At 43.5% G+C, this 17,218-nt stretch overlaps 2 protein-coding genes across 3 annotated transcripts in view; both read left to right on the top strand.

The window, feature by feature from the left end:
* The window catches only part of piezo2b (piezo-type mechanosensitive ion channel component 2b), a 124,187-nt gene extending 107,304 nt beyond the window's left edge, over nt 1–16,883 (top strand). For both annotated transcript variants that reach the window (XM_080777958.1, XM_080777957.1), the window contains exons 39-54: nt 42–300; nt 737–916; nt 1,361–1,576; nt 2,446–2,545; nt 2,892–3,024; nt 3,215–3,362; nt 3,519–3,733; nt 4,392–4,550; nt 5,915–6,062; nt 7,682–7,870; nt 8,681–8,770; nt 9,082–9,251; nt 9,436–9,552; nt 10,800–10,879; nt 13,550–13,754; nt 15,081–16,883. In XM_080777958.1, the coding sequence (XP_080634084.1) occupies nt 42–300; nt 737–916; nt 1,361–1,576; nt 2,446–2,545; nt 2,892–3,024; nt 3,215–3,362; nt 3,519–3,733; nt 4,392–4,550; nt 5,915–6,062; nt 7,682–7,870; nt 8,681–8,770; nt 9,082–9,251; nt 9,436–9,552; nt 10,800–10,879; nt 13,550–13,754; nt 15,081–15,333 (2,662 nt within the window). In that variant the 3' untranslated portion in view covers nt 15,334–16,883. The remainder of the gene's footprint in view (nt 1–41; nt 301–736; nt 917–1,360; nt 1,577–2,445; nt 2,546–2,891; nt 3,025–3,214; nt 3,363–3,518; nt 3,734–4,391; nt 4,551–5,914; nt 6,063–7,681; nt 7,871–8,680; nt 8,771–9,081; nt 9,252–9,435; nt 9,553–10,799; nt 10,880–13,549; nt 13,755–15,080) is intronic.
* LOC308325331 (kelch domain-containing protein 3-like) lies at nt 11,977–13,128 on the top strand (the record flags this gene model as incomplete). Its single annotated transcript, XM_080777819.1, has 1 exon — nt 11,977–13,128. The coding sequence occupies one exon, from the start codon at nt 11,977–11,979 to the stop codon at nt 13,126–13,128; it is 1,152 nt and encodes a 383-aa protein (XP_080633945.1).
* Nucleotides 16,884–17,218: the final 335 nt, after the last annotated feature.

The raw sequence follows: 17,218 nt of genomic DNA, 5'->3' as shown, positions 1-17,218 counted from the left end.
AATATCTATTGTTATCCCCCCATACCTAACCTACCATCAAGGATGTTCTATGACGAGGAACTGGATCAGTCAGACAAGTTCTACGGCGGCCAGCCTCTGATTCTGCAGCTGTGCTACGCTCTCTACAACCTCCTGGTGGCTCACTCACAGTTCGTGTGCTACCTGGTGATCATCATCAACAACATGGTGTCTGCGTCCTGCGTCACCCTGGTCCTGCCCATCACCATCTTCCTGTGGGCCATGCTGTCTGTCCCCCGGCCCAGCAAGCGCTTCTGGATGACTGCCATCGTCTACACCGAGGTACTACTGGGTGACAGACACAGACAGCTGCTAAACAACAGCCTCAGCATGCTGTAGAAAAAGGGTTCCCTTTTGGGAACCTCATTATGTCGTGTGGAAACCTCATGTCCAAAACAGTGAAGGCCTATTCATACTTTTCGGTGATGAGGTGATGAATTGATGAATAGTTATTTGGTGTAAAAATCTAATATTGTTTTTACAGTAATTTTGTTGTTGATGTGAGACCTGTACTAGCTCAAAATGTTTCAAGCTTGTGGATCTGCTACTTTTGATATGATATGATCAAGTAGGGCATTCATTTATGAAAAAACACAAAAAGTTAGAATATGGAGATAAGGACAGCAAAGTGGTTATTTTAAACTGGCTCATAATCTTAAGAATTTAATTTGAATGGTGTGCCCCGCTCGTTGACACAAGGAACTTGTCCCCCCTCTAGGTCACCATTGTCATCAAATACCTCTTCCAGTTTGGCTTCTTCCCCTTCAACCAGAACAAGCTGGACAAGAACAAACCCTACCACCCTCCCAACATCATCGGAGTGGAGAAGAAGGACGGCTACGTCCATTACGACCTCATCCAGCTGCTGGCTCTGTTCTTCCACAGATCCATCCTCAAGGTGCTTATACAATACACACATTCTCTGTTCTTCCACAGAGTCTGACCGTGTCTGACATACTGAGACATTCGTTGAAAGGTTAAAAGCCATTATTTGAACATGAAGTTTCAGTTAATGTTTGACCAAAATGTGTAACCTCGACCAAGCTGTCAAGAAGATCTACCATTGGAAAAGTAGGCACGTTTTTTAATCCGGGATTGGCTTTGGCTTTGATCCGAGTTGGCTTTGTCCGCGGCGTAACCGCCTTTAAATAAATTAAATAAGAAGTGCCGATGGGAGAATGCATTGGGTTTTCATTTCCTGGGCCACTCGTTTTTCTGAAAGGGGGAGGGACTGCGGTGCTCTATATCTTTGTACTTTTTTCTCAAGTATATTTTGATTAGCGGACTTACAGAGTGTTTCTACATCGCAGTATTGATACTTTTACCCCCCCCCCCCCGGCAGTGCCACGGCCTGTGGGATGAAGACAGACCTAGAGAGAGGAACGTACCACTGCATCGCAACGAGTCTGAGGACGAAGGAGGGGAGGAGGAGGAGGAGAAGGACAAAGAGCAGTCTGTCTCCATCCCCTCGTCCCGAGGAGGAGGCGAGAGGAGGGGCTCCACTCAGACACTGACGTCCCTCGCCATGGGGACGTCCATGGACTCGGGACACGTCCAGGTCAGAGTTCATTTTGTCTCATAAAACACTGGATCCCAAACATTGGGTCGGGACCCATTTTTATGGGTCCTAAATTTATTATTATTATTATTTCAAAACATTTTCAAAGGACATTTCCAAACAATCAAAAACTTTCATTAATTAAAAACAAGTCGTTTACTTTTTTTCAGTCCTTTCATGGAGAAAAACCTAAGAAATTCCATAAATTAATAAAAATCAAATGTTTTAAAACAAAAGATTTGTGAAAATTGAGAAGCCAATCTGCTATTTTCACTAGTTTGGGTCCTCCTAGTATTTCCGTTTATTTGAAAACTTTACTAGTTACTTTGTAGATTTTGATTATTACAAAACAAACTACATGTCAGTGGGGAGTGTTGGCTGATGAATGAATATCAACATCCTAATACATCCTGATACTCAAATTATGACAGGCAATTCCTGCTGTCAAAATATTTACCCCCCAGTAAAAGAAAACCCACTTTGTTTGAAATAGACACTCATGCTTTCCAAGGTGTGATTTGGGCTGGGAGGAGGAGTAGGACTAAGGTCCCCATACCTTCGTGAACCCTTCCATGTTATCACAGAGGAGATAAGTCAGTTTCTCCAGAGGAACCATTACCTCATTACCTCCTTGTACCAATCATCCAGTGTAGGAACATCTCCATGAATCCAAAGCTTGAGTATAGTCTTTCTCGCTATGTATAAGAGTAGAGATTTGTATACATTTTATACATTTGAAAACCTGTGAAACAGGACATTCTGCATAATGAGTTCTTTCTACTTTTGGTACATTTTGATACTTAATTAAGAAATGTGAGTACTTTTTTCCACCATTGACTAAAACGAATTAAAACTGAACTCTGGTCCAGGTGCATCACTCCACCCAGCAGCAGACCTACCAGCGCCGCAAGAGCTCCATCAGTGGGGGGTCCCACATCTCCCGGAAGTCTTCTGCTCGCTCTAAAAGAGGTACATGCTATGGACAAAATTAGATGCACTGTATTTATGTGGCTCTTTTACACACACACACACACACACAACAACACAGTGCTTCACAGACATGAAAAGACTCACCTGCCCCCCAAAATTACATTTCTTGTTTGGTTGATAATGTATTTTTGAAACTTAATCGTGAAAGTCCTGGTAGTTTCTTGCACTCTGCAATACTGTACTGTACTCTACACTGTAAGTGTGAACATAGCCTTAGACTGGTGGGGTCCAGTCAGTGCCTGAGCATGTGAGTCTAGGTCAGTGACATCATGCCAGTCAGTGGACACGGTTCATTTACCTCCAGCAATGTAAATGACTTCCACAGGAAGCACGGCTTCCCGCAGTAGCAGCCGGCGCTGTGGCAGCGAGACCAGCGTTCAGCCCAAGAGCCGCAAGCAGCTCATCATGGAGAAGATCAGAGAGCAGCTACTAAAGGGGAAGGCCTTCACCATAAAGAGGTACAACAACACAACAACAGCATGTCTGGAAATGGATTCACAGCTTACGGCCATCGCTGGGTTTTGTTTTCAACACTGAGACCTCAGACCGCTGTTTTAAATTATGTCAACTCTTTTTGACAATTTCTTGCATAAAAACAAACCAAAAACAATACTACTTGATTGTTGCTGTGACTGTGTTTTCCTGCAGAGCCATGGAGTTCTACCTGCCCATACGTCAGTTCTTCCACAACATCGTCCATCCTGAGTACAGTGCTGTCACAGACGTCTATGTCTTCATGTTCCTCTCTGACACCATCGACTTCATCATCATCGTGTTTGGATTCTGGGCCTTTGGTGTAGGTCCTTCCTTCTTGGATTTTAGATTGACCACTTAAAAGGGATATTTCACTTATCATTGTATCATGTACTCAGGCTTTTGTGAACACCCAGGACAGTTTTTAAGTTTTGCATTAAAGTTCAGCATGCCCTTCCTTCCTCCCTCCTCTGTCCAGAAACACTCTGCGGGAGCAGACATCACGTCGTCCCTGTCTGAGGACCAGGTTCCGGGACCCTTTCTGGTCATGGTGCTGATCCAGTTTGGGACCATGATAATAGACCGGGCGCTCTACCTCCGCAAGACCGTCATGGGAAAGACCATCTTCCAGGTCATCCTAGTGTTTGGAATCCACTTCTGGATGTTCTTCATCCTGCCCGGAGTCACAGAGAAGTAGGAGCTTATTAAGACATATAACGTCTACTTTAGCCGGCGGCCGGGGACCCCACCAGGGGTCCTTGAGTTGGTTCCAGGAGGTCCCCAGCTAAATGTGTTAATATCGTTGCTGTCGGACATAAACCTCTTATCTCCATAGTCTAACTTTAACAGTATTAAAATAAATGCAGATCTGTGATTTGAGCTTGTAGATCTTGAATGGGGGTAATTGGCACAACATATTTTAATGTGGGGATCCTGGAGGTCCTTGCCCTAAGTAAAGACTATTTTTCTCAGCCTCAGTTTTCATCCTTCAGTGTGTGAGCCCTTTCTTTTTGTTTATTGGGTCCTTGACATGAAAGCGTTTGAGAATCACGGCTTTAGCCAATGCACAGCTCACTGCAAATGAGGTCATTGTAAATTAAAAACTAAGACAACACTACTAATTGTCATTCATTTCAAACGTGGCGACATCACTCTGCATATGTGTCTGTTTGCCACTGCATTGTTCTTGATTCTGCAATGTAATTTTATTCTCTTACTTTTCTATTGAATTGTATCCAAGTGTTAATGCTCTTAACGTTTTTGTTTAAAGCACTTTGAATTGCATTGTGGGAGAAATGAGCTACACAATTAAACATGCTTTCTCTGCCTCGCCTCCATCTCCACCTTGCAGGCGTTTCAACGAGAACACAGTGGCACAGATGTGGTACTTTGTCAAGTGCGGCTACTTCAGCCTGTCGGCCTATCAGATCCGCTGTGGCTACCCCACCCGTGTGCTGGGGAACTTCCTCACCAAGAGCTACAACTACGCCAACCTCTTCCTGTTTCAAGGGTGAGTGAGTAACTATGGAAACGAGGAATGCATCCGTCCTGTCTTGGAGCAGTAATGACCTGGAAAAGAGAGACGCAAGCACTCAGACGGGTAGTTTAAGTTCACAGTACGTGTGTAACGGGTGCACGGTTATGGCAGAAATAGTCTTTTAGAAAGGAAAACCAGCACTCACTCTAGGATTCTTGTTTATTACAGGTTCACCCCCAGCAGCAGAACATACTGACGTTTCGGCCCAATGGCCTTCCTCAGCGTGAATCAAACATAAAGACATGAGTGTCACTTATAAAGGGGACCTTTTTACCAAAAGAGGGTCAAAACAAGAAAAGAACCAACATGAAAAAACACAATAATATCACAATATTCAACATTGGTTTCACAATTTTGAAAAAAGGAGTAATGGCCTAATTAGTATTATTTATTATGCTATTATTAGATTAGATTATCTGGGAAAATGTATATTTTTGATTGACTGAATAATAGATGCTATATAGACAATATTTATCCACTACACTCCACATCACAACACCTCTGGCCTGGGTTCCGTATTTCCCTGTGTCATGTCAGCACTAAAACAGTTTGCACCATTGCAACAAGACACCTGCCTCCAAGTGTCTCTAAAGGGGAAAAACGTGGGGCTGTCGGCTTACAAATGTAAACAAAACAATCCTTCTGGACCCACCAAAATTATTACGATTATTATACCTCACCTTTAAAGAAATATCTGTGGATGTATTAGATGTATTGTTTATTTTTATTGTTTGTCTACAAAAACATGTAATCATCAATATAAAATTTTAATAGATCGACTGGCCCACTCAAATGTTTCAAATCATTCGTTATTTCATTTTGTTATCAGCTGTTATCACGTTGAGAAACAGCTGTGCTTAACACACATAACTCGCCCCGGTACAATAAAACACAATGTACATAGTTATGTATGTACAATATGAAGTGTCATGGCCTTCTGTTGCCAGTGTAGGATGCGCTATTAGCAATGACCATATTAAAATGAAATGGGTTTATGTTCATTTACACATTTACGATGGTGCCAAGCTAGAAATAAAAATGTGAAAATATGTCATCCACATAAGCCCTCAATAATTTGTCAGATGACTTCAAGCTCACACCCCCATTGTGAGCTTATAGCTCAGCTTGAAATTTGTCCAAAATAAAGGATACCACATTGAAAGTAGTTAAGACATAATAAAGGGAAATGAAAGAATAACAGTAAAAACTCTAATCGAGCTTGTAGATCTGCTACTTTTGATGCTTTTGTGTGATGATCAAGCAGGGTGTTAATCACAAACCATGGAGATGAGAGGTTTCTAGCCCGACAGCAATGCAATGCTTTGTATGTCCAACAGGTTCCGCCTGGTGCCGTTCCTCACAGAGCTGAGAGCGGTGATGGACTGGGTGTGGACGGACACCAGCCTGTCCCTGTCCAGCTGGATCTGTGTGGAGGACATCTACGCTCACATCTTTGTCCTCAAGTGCTGGAGGGAATCAGAGAAGGTTGGGCTCATCTGTGGTTTTGTCTGTTCTCTCTCTGTCTCTCTCTCTCTCGCTCTCTAATTTACACATCCTACGTGGGTCACATTTCTTTTCCTCCCCGTTCTGAATTCCCATAGACGTGTTTAATATCGCATCATAAAGGAACTGTGTTTCAAAAATAACAAATCCATCAACTGATAAGGCGAGAAAACGCTAACGTTACCTCAGAGTCAGAACTCAGAAGTATTTCTGTAAAGGCCCTTACATTCCGGGTGCATTTGTTTCATGCATTCATGTATACATCCAGACAGAACGCAAACATAACGAAGTGATAAAAGGACACAATTATTTAGTCTACCACCACGTTCCGTTCAGTTGAACCTACTGAACCCACTGGAGAGAGTAATGGAAGTATTAACAAGAGCTTGTGAGTAAAATAATAACTACAGTGGATCCATCCATTGGAACACAGGTTATTTTTCCAACACTATTGGACATACATAGATTTCAGCCTGACATGCACAATATAATAGTAGTGGTGTTAATACTAAGGAGTTAGTTGACTGTGTAGGGCAGTCTGTGCTGCATCATAATATAATAGTAGTGGTGTTAATACTAAGGAGTTAGTTGACTGTGTAGGGCAGTCTGTGCTGCATCATAATATAATAGTAGTGGTGTTAATACTAAGGAGTTAGTTGACTGTGTAGGGCAGTCTGTGCTGCATCATAATATAATAGTAGTGGTGTTAATACTAAGGAGTTAGTTGACTGTGTAGGGCAGTCTGTGCTGCATCATAATATAATAGTAGTGGTGTTAATACTAAGGAGTTAGTTGACTGTGTAGGGCAGTCTGTGCTGCATCATAATATAATAGTAGTGGTGTTAATACTAAGGAGTTAGTTGACTGTGTAGGGCAGTCTGTGCTGCATCATAATATAATAGTAGTGGTGTTAATACTAAGGAGTTAGTTGACTGTGTAGGGCAGTCTGTGCTGCATCATAATATAATAGTAGTGGTGTTAATACTAAGGAGTTAGTTGACTGTGTAGGGCAGTCTGTGCTGCATCATAATATAATAGTAGTGGTGTTAATACTAAGGAGTTAGTTGACTGTGTAGGGCAGTCTGTGCTGCATCATAATATAATAGTAGTGGTGTTAATACTAAGGAGTTAGTTGACTGTGTAGGGCAGTCTGTGCTGCATCATAATATAATAGTAGTGGTGTTAATACTAAGGAGTTAGTTGACTGTGTAGGGCAGTCTGTGCTGCATCATAATATAATAGTAGTGGTGTTAATACTAAGGAGTTAGTTGACTGTGTAGGGCAGTCTGTGCTGCATCATAATATAATAGTAGTGGTGTTAATACTAAGGAGTTAGTTGACTGTGTAGGGCAGTCTGTGCTGCATCATAATATAATAGTAGTGGTGTTAATACTAAGGAGTTAGTTGACTGTGTAGGGCAGTCTGTGCTGCATCATAATATAATAGTAGTGGTGTTAATACTAAGGAGTTAGTTGACTGTGTAGGGCAGTCTGTGCTGCATCATAATATAATAGTAGTGGTGTTAATACTAAGGAGTTAGTTGACTGTGTAGGGCAGTCTGTGCTGCATCATACTGTACGTCTACCGTCTCTCTTCCACAGAGGTACCCTCAGCCGCGGGGGCAGAAGAAGAAGAAGGTGGTCAAGTATGGGATGGGAGGTATGATCGTGATGCTTCTCATCTGCATCGTGTGGTTCCCTCTGCTCTTCATGTCGCTGGTCAAATCTGTAGCCGGAGTGGTCAACAAACCCCTGGATGTCTCCCTGAAGATCACCCTGGCTGGGTTCCAGGTGCACGCACGCACGCACGCACGCACGCACGCACGCACGCACGCACGCACGCACGCACGCACGCACGCACGCACACACACACACACACACACACACACACACACACACACACACTCCTGTTGATCATTCAGTCATCATCATCATCAATCATTATTACACAATGTTAGATTTATTTAGATTTGTATTAGATAAGATATTTTTGCCCAATGTTCACCTATTATGACATGCCCAGAATATACACTTTGTGATGTTTGATTGATCTTTATTTGAATTGAAAACCAGGTAGAATTAAACTTTAACTTTAAACTTTAAAAAAGTAAGAGATGCAAGAGAGAGCTGGAATGTAAGAAAACAACCGCAATGACCTGCCTATATTTTTGGGAAATGAAGCATGTTGTTTTGTCTCTTGGCTTTATATGATTGAGGTGTGTTGGCAGTACAACAAATCTGATTATGCTGCCTTTGAGTTTTGGTGCAAAACCAAATGCTTGCCTTCTACAAAAGGCCTTCCTCAGCTTTACGAACACAAGGGCTTGTTTGAAACGCTGAGGAAGGCCGACGACGTGCCGAAACGCATCTGTTTCTCTAGTATAGATAGACTGCTGCTGTGTGTTTGCTGAAAACAAACAAGTTCATAAGAAACTATTCAAGAGAGTGCGGGTATTCCTTTCTCTGTGTATCTTCAAGAATCTGAACCCAGCTATTGAGACTACTCCTTAAGAGATGAGTAGAGCGTGCCTTCTACAGGTTTTTGATCCAGTGGGAGATTTGTCCTGCCTTAATAAATAAATAAAATGTCCTTTCTTCCAGCCTGTCTTCACCATGAGCGCACAGCAGAACCAGCTTCAGGATGTAACACCATTTGAATTGAGGAAATTTGTGAATTCGTACATTGATGACGTAAGTGCGCTTATCAGTATTGCATAAGCATTGTACATATTGTATACCTGTACATGAATAGATGCAAGATGTCATTTGTTTCTCATGTGTCTGGGATTAATATCTACAAACGGTGACCATGGGAAGGACATGCATCTGATTATGAACTATTGCACCTTTAGGCAGGTTTGAACTGGAAATCGCAGTTATAAAAGACCATTAGACCGACGCTGTAATGACAGAGATACCAGAGGTGTCACCAAAACCTCTACTACTAAAACATAAATATCACACAGTATGACTTTCAAATTTCACAATGCCTCTCTCTCCAGACCGCTCTGCAGTGGCTGGAGAGTTACACTCACGAGGACCTGACCATCGCAGAGCTGGAGGGAAGCTCCAACTCCCTGTGGACCATCAGCCCTCCCAGCAGGGAGAACCTCATGGTCATGCTGGAGTCCGAGGAGGACTTCCCCATCACCGTGGCCTGGTCCATTCAGAGGTACAGGTTCTGAATGTGCAACACCTTCAAGTTCCAACAACGTTCCAAGTTTACACTCTCACTCGCATTGTGAGCCTGTAGTAGTGTATGTGTTGTGAGCTAGGGACGCCATGTTTAAATGTGTTTAAAATCAAGACTCTGGGTTTTAATGTGTACTTCTGTGCACTCACTCTAACCCAATCAGGAACCTCACGCTGGGTGCTAAAGCTGAAATAGCGACAGGGAAATGGGTGACCCGTCTGGACGAAATCACAAAGATCCAGCTCATTAAACTGCTGAACGGCACCAGGGATGAATCAGTGTGAGTATGGTGGTATAGTGCTCAGTTCAATGCCTCGGTTATCACTATAGTGGCATGGCAGGATGAATCAGTGTGAGTATGGTGGACCTGGTAGTGCTCAGTTCAATGCCTCGGTTATCACTATAGTGGCATGGCAGGATGAATCAGTGTGAGTATGGTGGTAGTGCTCAGTTCAATGCCTCGGTTATCACTATAGTGTCATCACTATAGTGGCATGCATGTTCTTCCATGTGCTGCACAACCACTTAGACTATCCAAGAGCTTTCAGAATCTGTTGTGTTCCGGGTATGACCTGCTTAGTTCTGAAAGAGCTAAGAAGGTACCCTCACAAAAAACATGCAGTAATCCTGGTCCCTAAACTGCCTCCCACTGGCCAGCCAGGGCGCCTGATGGAGGGGAAAGGAACTGGTTGGAATAACGTGTTCCTTCCACGCGCTACGTCCAACCAGGGAAACTACCCCCTGTCAGGCGTAAAGAAGCAACTTGGACACTCATGCATGAAGGAAGCATGAGTTCAAGTCCGTTGCTCTCCCCAGGTTGGCGGAGGCTGTGTAGAGCCCAGGATCACATTAGATAATTGACACAGGGGTGAAAAATGGGTTACAAAAATCAATGTGAAGTGAGTGGTGCAACTCCGTGTGGGGGGAGTTCCAGACCCCCAGGAACGCGCCCAGGGGGCCGGGCCAGTTCCGGTGTGCCGCCTCGCGTCCGAACCGGTTGAGAAATGACAGTTACCGTGTGGCGGTCCCTCTACCTTAGCCTGTACTGTACTGTACTGTACTGTACTGTACTGTACTGTACTGTACTGTACTGTACTGTACTGTACTGTACTGTACTGTACTGTACTGTACTGTACTGTACTGTACTGTACTGTACTGGCACACCCGAAAGCATCATATATTCAGTTAATACGTGCGTGTGTGTTTGTGTGTGTGTTGCGCACAGGTGGTGAAAAACAACCATGCTGTTTTCGTGCTCATACCCACCCAGACACCCAGCCAACCACCCACACACCCACACACACACATAGCTCCGTAAGGGAGTGGTTGCACCACTCAAAAAAAAAAGAGCTAAGAAGCCTCCAAGAACTGATTGAGGCTTTTGAGGTTTGAGGTTGATGAAGTCTCGAACAACGTGACGCCATTTGTTGTATTGTTTTATTATGGAAATACACAGCGGAACAACAGAACTCGATTAAAAAAGGAAATGTGATGGACGTTGAGTTTTGTTTCTCTGCTCTCCTGCAGGATCATAAAAGACATCTTTCCACGTTATCTTCGAGCTCCCAGTGACTCTGACGCCAAGCCCGCTGAACAGCTTTACGAAGGTGAAGTAGTTATTATTGTATTATTGGTTGTTTTCTGTATGGGGACTACAGATGGAAACTAGCATTCTTTCTAAATCTGGTGTATTTACACAACATTGTTTGTGTTGTGTGTTCATTAATATGCGCTGTGCTTCCCAGATAAATGTATATAAAAAAATGAGGGGCGCTCTTGTCATCATCGTACATCAATTTATGTTAGCGGACATTTGACATTGGTGGTCCCTTATTGGCCAAGCGCTCCCACCAACATGTGATTGGTTAGCCGATTTGCACGTTTACATGACGTAGGTTTTCCCTTCGATGTCAATGGCGTTTAATGTTTTGATGTTTCATTTACGTCATATTTTAGTGGAATTATCAGCTCTTATCATCATACATCATCATGGATCATCTCATACTGGCCTATCAGAATGCCTGTTCCCTGTGATTGGTTGGCTGATTTGCTCGTTTAGATATGATGTACATTTTCCCTTCAATGTCAATGGCGTTTAATGTTTTGATGTTTAATTTATATATATTCATAGTCATATTTAGCGGAATTCTGACGTCATTTCTCCGTTCATTCATGTCAATGGCAAATATTGAGACGGGCGGGGACAAGATTTAGCAGACATTTGACCCTTTCATTGTCAATGGCAAATCTTGAGACGTGGGGACAAAAGCTGTTTATAGAAGGGGCTAGCACCCAAATCACACCTGTGTGAAGTGAGGGGCACTCTTATGTAGACGAGCACATAAGTGGTGAACAAATAGAAAGTCGCCGGCTGTCTCAGCCGGGAAGGTAGGTCTCTTTCAGACTAGCCAGCCAGTGACGGGGAGAATCAAACTGCTGCAATTTGTTGAAAATGTTATATCAGTATAGACCCCACCGCCTTACATTGTTACTTTACCTAACAACGACTCTGTTTGTGACAATAAAGTCTCAAGGGAAAGCTTCAAAAACGGCATAAGCTTCTCTGATAGGCCAACCCATCAGATTTGCGGATTGGCTAAGCCTTGGTTGACATTTGTGCCACTGTACCAATATAAACGGTAGCACGTGCAACAGAGACTCATTATTTTACAGATTAAGACTTGAGGAGAGAATTCTGTCCATGATGGTGTGTGAGACTGTGCGCTGGACAGTGCATATAGAAGGAGGACCAAAGACATCTCTCCATGCTGCTGTGGCAGTTGGAGACAAAGTCTACTCCTTTGGGGGGTTCTGTAACTACATGTACGACACAGAGCAGATGGACGTACATGTCTTCAACACAGTGTCTTTGCGCTGGGTGACGTTGACCCCCATGACAAGTGGAGAGAGAAGAGAAGATCTCTTGGGGGTTCCGTCCATGTATGGCCACACAGCCGTGCTGATAGAAGATGTCATCTACATCTGGGGGGGCTTTGTTTCCCCCAGGTGGGAGTACTGCAACGTTCTTTATGCATTTGACGTCGACAGCCACACATGGTTCAAGCCCAGTGTTTTTGGAACTGTTCCGGATGCAAAGGAGAGCCACTCAGCCTGTGTCTTGGGGAAGGTCATGTACATGTTTGGAGGATACAACAACCTGTCTCGGTGGACTAATGACATACACAAGTTGGACACCGTCACAATGGTCTGGTCCGCAATCAACACCACAGGCACTCCGGCACCTGCTTCGTCATGCCACTCTGCCACTATCATCGGGACAAATATGTTGGTATTTGGGGGCGAAGGGGACCATGGGGAAGATTATATTGGCGTGTTTGATACAGACACCAACTGCTGGATGAGCACGTCTTCGGCAGAGCTTCTTCCAGAACGACGTTGGGGTCATTCAGCCTTTACCTACAATGGAGAGCTGTACATATTTGGTGGCCACAATTTTCCTCAGGAGCCCAGGGCCTTTAACGATCTATGGAAGTTCAGTCTGGAGACCTTCTCCTGGAAGAGGCTCGAGCCCAAGGGAAAAGGCCCGTGTGGGATCACCGTAATGTGCTGCTGCAAGGTTGGAGATCGTATCATCCTTTTTGGAGGCTACAGATACACAGCCGTTCAAGTGGAGGTCCAAGATGAAGATTATGTGTCTGACTTGTACATCCTAGACTTAAGTCCTAGTCTGAAGACACTATGCAAGCTAGCGGTAATTCAGTACGGCCTGGAGCAGTCGGTACTCCCACACGACATCAGGTGGGAACTGACATCCATGACTACAGCGACAGATGACACAGTACAGGCTCCCGACAATGAAACAGAAAAAAGAGAGGACAGTGATCTCCAAGATTGAGACCTTCGTGTGTTTTTGTTGTCGTTTTTGTGCGTGCATGCTTTTCTTCTGTGTTACTGTAAATACCTTTCACATGGCGGAAGAGGGCAATGTATAATTTATGCGCAATTGTACGACGGTGGCACGTGCCAAAAGAAAATCTTAATTTTAGTTTAGGAATTGACTTGATCTTTTATTTAATTTTAGTTTATGAGGAATACTTTGATTTATAGAAGCTTAAACAGGTAGTATGAATGAATGCATGACATCAGATATGATGATGGAAAAACTAAAACTAAGTTTTTACTTAGTTTTAGTTAGTTTTGCATTATTCGTTTTATCTTTTTGTTTTTTGACACTATAGGGTACAAGTAGTTAACAACATAATTATTTTTTTAAGTTTCAGTCTAACTGCAATAACCCTATACGTGACTCCCTCTAGATGATTCGCTGATGAGCATCAACCTGAACCTGAAGAGAGCTCGCAACTCCTCCGATGACATCCAGGAGTGGTGGATCGTCAACCAGACAGAGCTGGGACGCATCCAGAAGAGGAACAAGAAGAACCTGTATGAGCCCGGCCTGGAGCTCTATGTGTTCAGTGACCAGGTCAGCCCGCCCAGCCTGGGCTTCCTGGCTGGATATGGGTGAGTGACTTAGTTCACTGCTTCTTAAAAATATATTTTTATCCCACGATTTTGTAACCCATTTTTCACCCCTGTGTCAATTTAGCCGTTACGGTTAGTTCACTGCTTCTTAACGTGGGGTTTTGGGCTGGACGCCCCTGATAGTTAGGAACCAAATTCACCCTTACGGATCTGTTCCTCCCACAGTGTACTAATGAGAGTAACAAATGGTCCCCGTATGGGTCCATTTGGTTCTAGTTGTACACTCTCAAGAGTTAAATAAACACTGTTGATTGGGTAGCGGCTTCGGATGTTATCAGATGACTGATCAGCCGTTAATAACACCTTTCAATGCAGCCAGTATGGACATTCCTACATACTGACAGGCATTGGTCACGTTGTCCAACTATTATGTAATTCCCTTAACCTCATATCAGTTTTAACCGGCCATGTAAGTCAGTTTCATGATGTTTTTGCTTCCGTGGCAGTAATTTCACTTCTGCATTTCCTAGTCGCCTACTCGCGGTAGGCATTATGTGGAAATGTCCATAATGGCTGCATTGCATGGTATTGATAAGAACATACTCGTGATTATCGGTTGATAACATTCGAAGCGGATGGATTGGGGTCCCAGAGAACAAATCTATACAGTCTAATATTGGCAAATATAAGTAATTGAGAAATGTATATCCTATGGTCGAGTAGGACCACTACTGGTTAACCCATTCTGACCTGAGATCAGATTCATACGAGGTTTCCACTGGACACACACTGGTCTGATTAACCCATTCTGACCTGAGATCAGATTCTAAAAATGTCAGTCGTTCTTCGAATTTTTCAAAAATAGCAGACCTACAAGCTCGTATCGCGCCACTCGGTGGCGCGATATGAGCTTGTAGATCTGCTATTTTTCAATAGCTAAAGCATAACATGATGCCAACACCAAAATGGGTGCCCGGTCAGAATGGGTTAAAACCTCTGCACAAATGAGTTTCTGTTGTATAACTCAACTGCAGTCTGCAGGGGACCCGCATTTATATCCCGGGTAAGACATAAATGTTACAGATTGTAACTTTTAAAAAGTTGAGAATCACTGAGTTAGTTATGGGCTGGCTGTCCCAATGGCTTAGTGGGCCACAATGTGTAGTTAGTTGGACTTCATATGATGGAAACTGGCTTGAAGTGGCTTCTAAATGTTTTAGTCAGGTAATCTTCTCGCTCTTTCCTCTCTATTGCTACATATGCCGTCCAATCAATGCAGATGCTAATAGAAAAACATCTTGAAAAGCCTGTGTTTGAATGTTAAAACATTTAACCACATTATTAACTCGACAACCTTGTCTATAGGATCATGGGCCTGTACGCCTCGGTGGTGCTGGTCATCGGCAAATTTGTGCGCGAGTTCTTCAGCGGCATCTCCCACACCATCATGTTCGAGGAGCTGCCCAACGTGGACCGCATCCTCAAGCTGTGCACCGACATCTTCCTGGTCCGCGAGACGGGCGAGCTGGACCTGGAGGAGGACATGTACGCCAAGCTCATCTTCCTGTATCGCTCACCAGAGACCATGATCAAGTGGACCAGGGAGAAGACACAGTGAACCACGCAGGTGAACCCCGGCGCTTTTGTGTGAAGCAACCAGTTCAGAACTGAGTCAGGGGCTTTTCGGTAACCGGCTAGCGCCTCATTCAGTGACGCTAACGCTGGAGGATGGATCTACGTAATGTCGCTGCCGCGGAGCTCTGTTGGCATCAGCGGTGGATGCTGCTGATGTCTTACTGACGCTGAGAAGTGGACCGTTCAGCTAAAGGACTAAATGTTTGTCCTCATTGATTTGCTTTGTAGCTATCTATGACAGCATTTGTGGTACAGTGTTAATTAAGGGCTTCCCACCGACATGCATACGTGCATAATGATGAATAACATACTGTAGGAGCACAGACTTGTATTTTGAACATTTTGAACTCTTGGATTGTGGGATTGTGCAATATAGAGTAGAGGTCGCGTCCTCCAAATCCGGCTGCTTTTGAAAACTGTGGACTTCAGTTCCAGACAGGAAGCCCATACATACCCCACGGCCATTTTTTTAAGTCAGAGGCTACGCTATGAGAGAGCAGGAGCACAACATAAGATGCATCACTAGACAATCTGTACTTGCCTTATTTAGTTTCTATAAAAAGACTAGTTAGTTAACGACTACGTATCTCTCTCAGGAAGAGCTGTTTTCACCATGAAGAGGTTAGATAGACACCGACGTACACTGTGTATGTCCACATTTGACAGATTATATTCTAATCTGATGGGCCTTGAAGGAGCTATGACTAAGAATATGAAATGGTTAAAAACTGAGAACTATTTAAATGGCATGAAATGTAAAACGTGGATGTTTTGTTCGAGAACGCAAAGTGAAAGTCGGGGTCTATATTCCCGTTACGTTTACTGGCGGCACACAGTGGCGGCAAGCAGCTCAAGGTTCTATTTTAAGACGGTGGAGAAAACACTTTGGAGAATTTTACAGACAGCGAATGGGATTAATTGATAATCATATTCTGCATCATCTCCAGTCCAGTCTGACCAAACACTAGCCCAGGGGAGGGCTATTTTTGAATCAGGGTGCATTATCCGGTACACCGCTCATCAATCGTGAGCCTCTCGGTTTTTAGAGTTCAGACGTGAACATTGTGAGACCCTTGGCTATTCATTCAGTCAGAGGACACAGAAATAAAAATACATAAAATAACTCCCATTCATTCATATTACAAGGATCCTCTCTATGGAAAGTCCCCTTTGGTCCAAACTATGCATTAGAAGACATTGTAGCATGAAAAGAAAAACGTCATTATTGTCATGAATAATTTTCATTACATGGGATTTTATGGGAGGGGTTGGGGTCTTGGAATGAAATGTGAAACTGTACCAGTATATGAAAACGTGGTATGGGATGATAGAGGTCTGTGTGATCTGAAAATAAAACTCCTGTAATGGTGTTGGGTTTCACATTTAGTCAGTTTCCTCATGGAAGAGACAAATATGTACCTTTATGATGTGTTTTTAACTTTTTATCCAGGTAGACCAACCAAGATGAAGAGTCTGACGTTGCAAATTACAAACATCATCATCATCCAATCATCCAAATTCACAGTGAATGAACGACAAGTTGAAATGGTTTGTTGATATTTATTTTCACCAATGGCAACATTTATGTACAAGTCCAGTCTTTGAGCTCACTAACGCACAGATACGTCACAGATGGGGGGGTTAAAACATCCGGGAAGGCCGCGCAGCACTGGCGTGTTTTATGACCATGGTGAGGACATCGTTTAACGGGGAGGGATCATTAGAAGACAGAGCAATGGCCTCATCAAAAATAAATACAGTCTTACGAAGCCTAGAAGCCATTTTATGTACTTCCAAGAAACATTTTGGTACCAACGACTTTCCAGTTGCACTCAGGCTTCACGAGGACATGTTTGTCGATTCAGTAC

Source organism: Protomyctophum bolini, assembly GCF_963924005.1.
Source record: "Protomyctophum bolini genome assembly, chromosome: 12".
NCBI classification, from domain to species: Eukaryota; Metazoa; Chordata; class Actinopteri; order Myctophiformes; family Myctophidae; genus Protomyctophum; species Protomyctophum bolini.
Note: the sequence above shows the minus strand (reverse complement) of the source record. Positions and strands in the feature narration are given on the sequence as shown.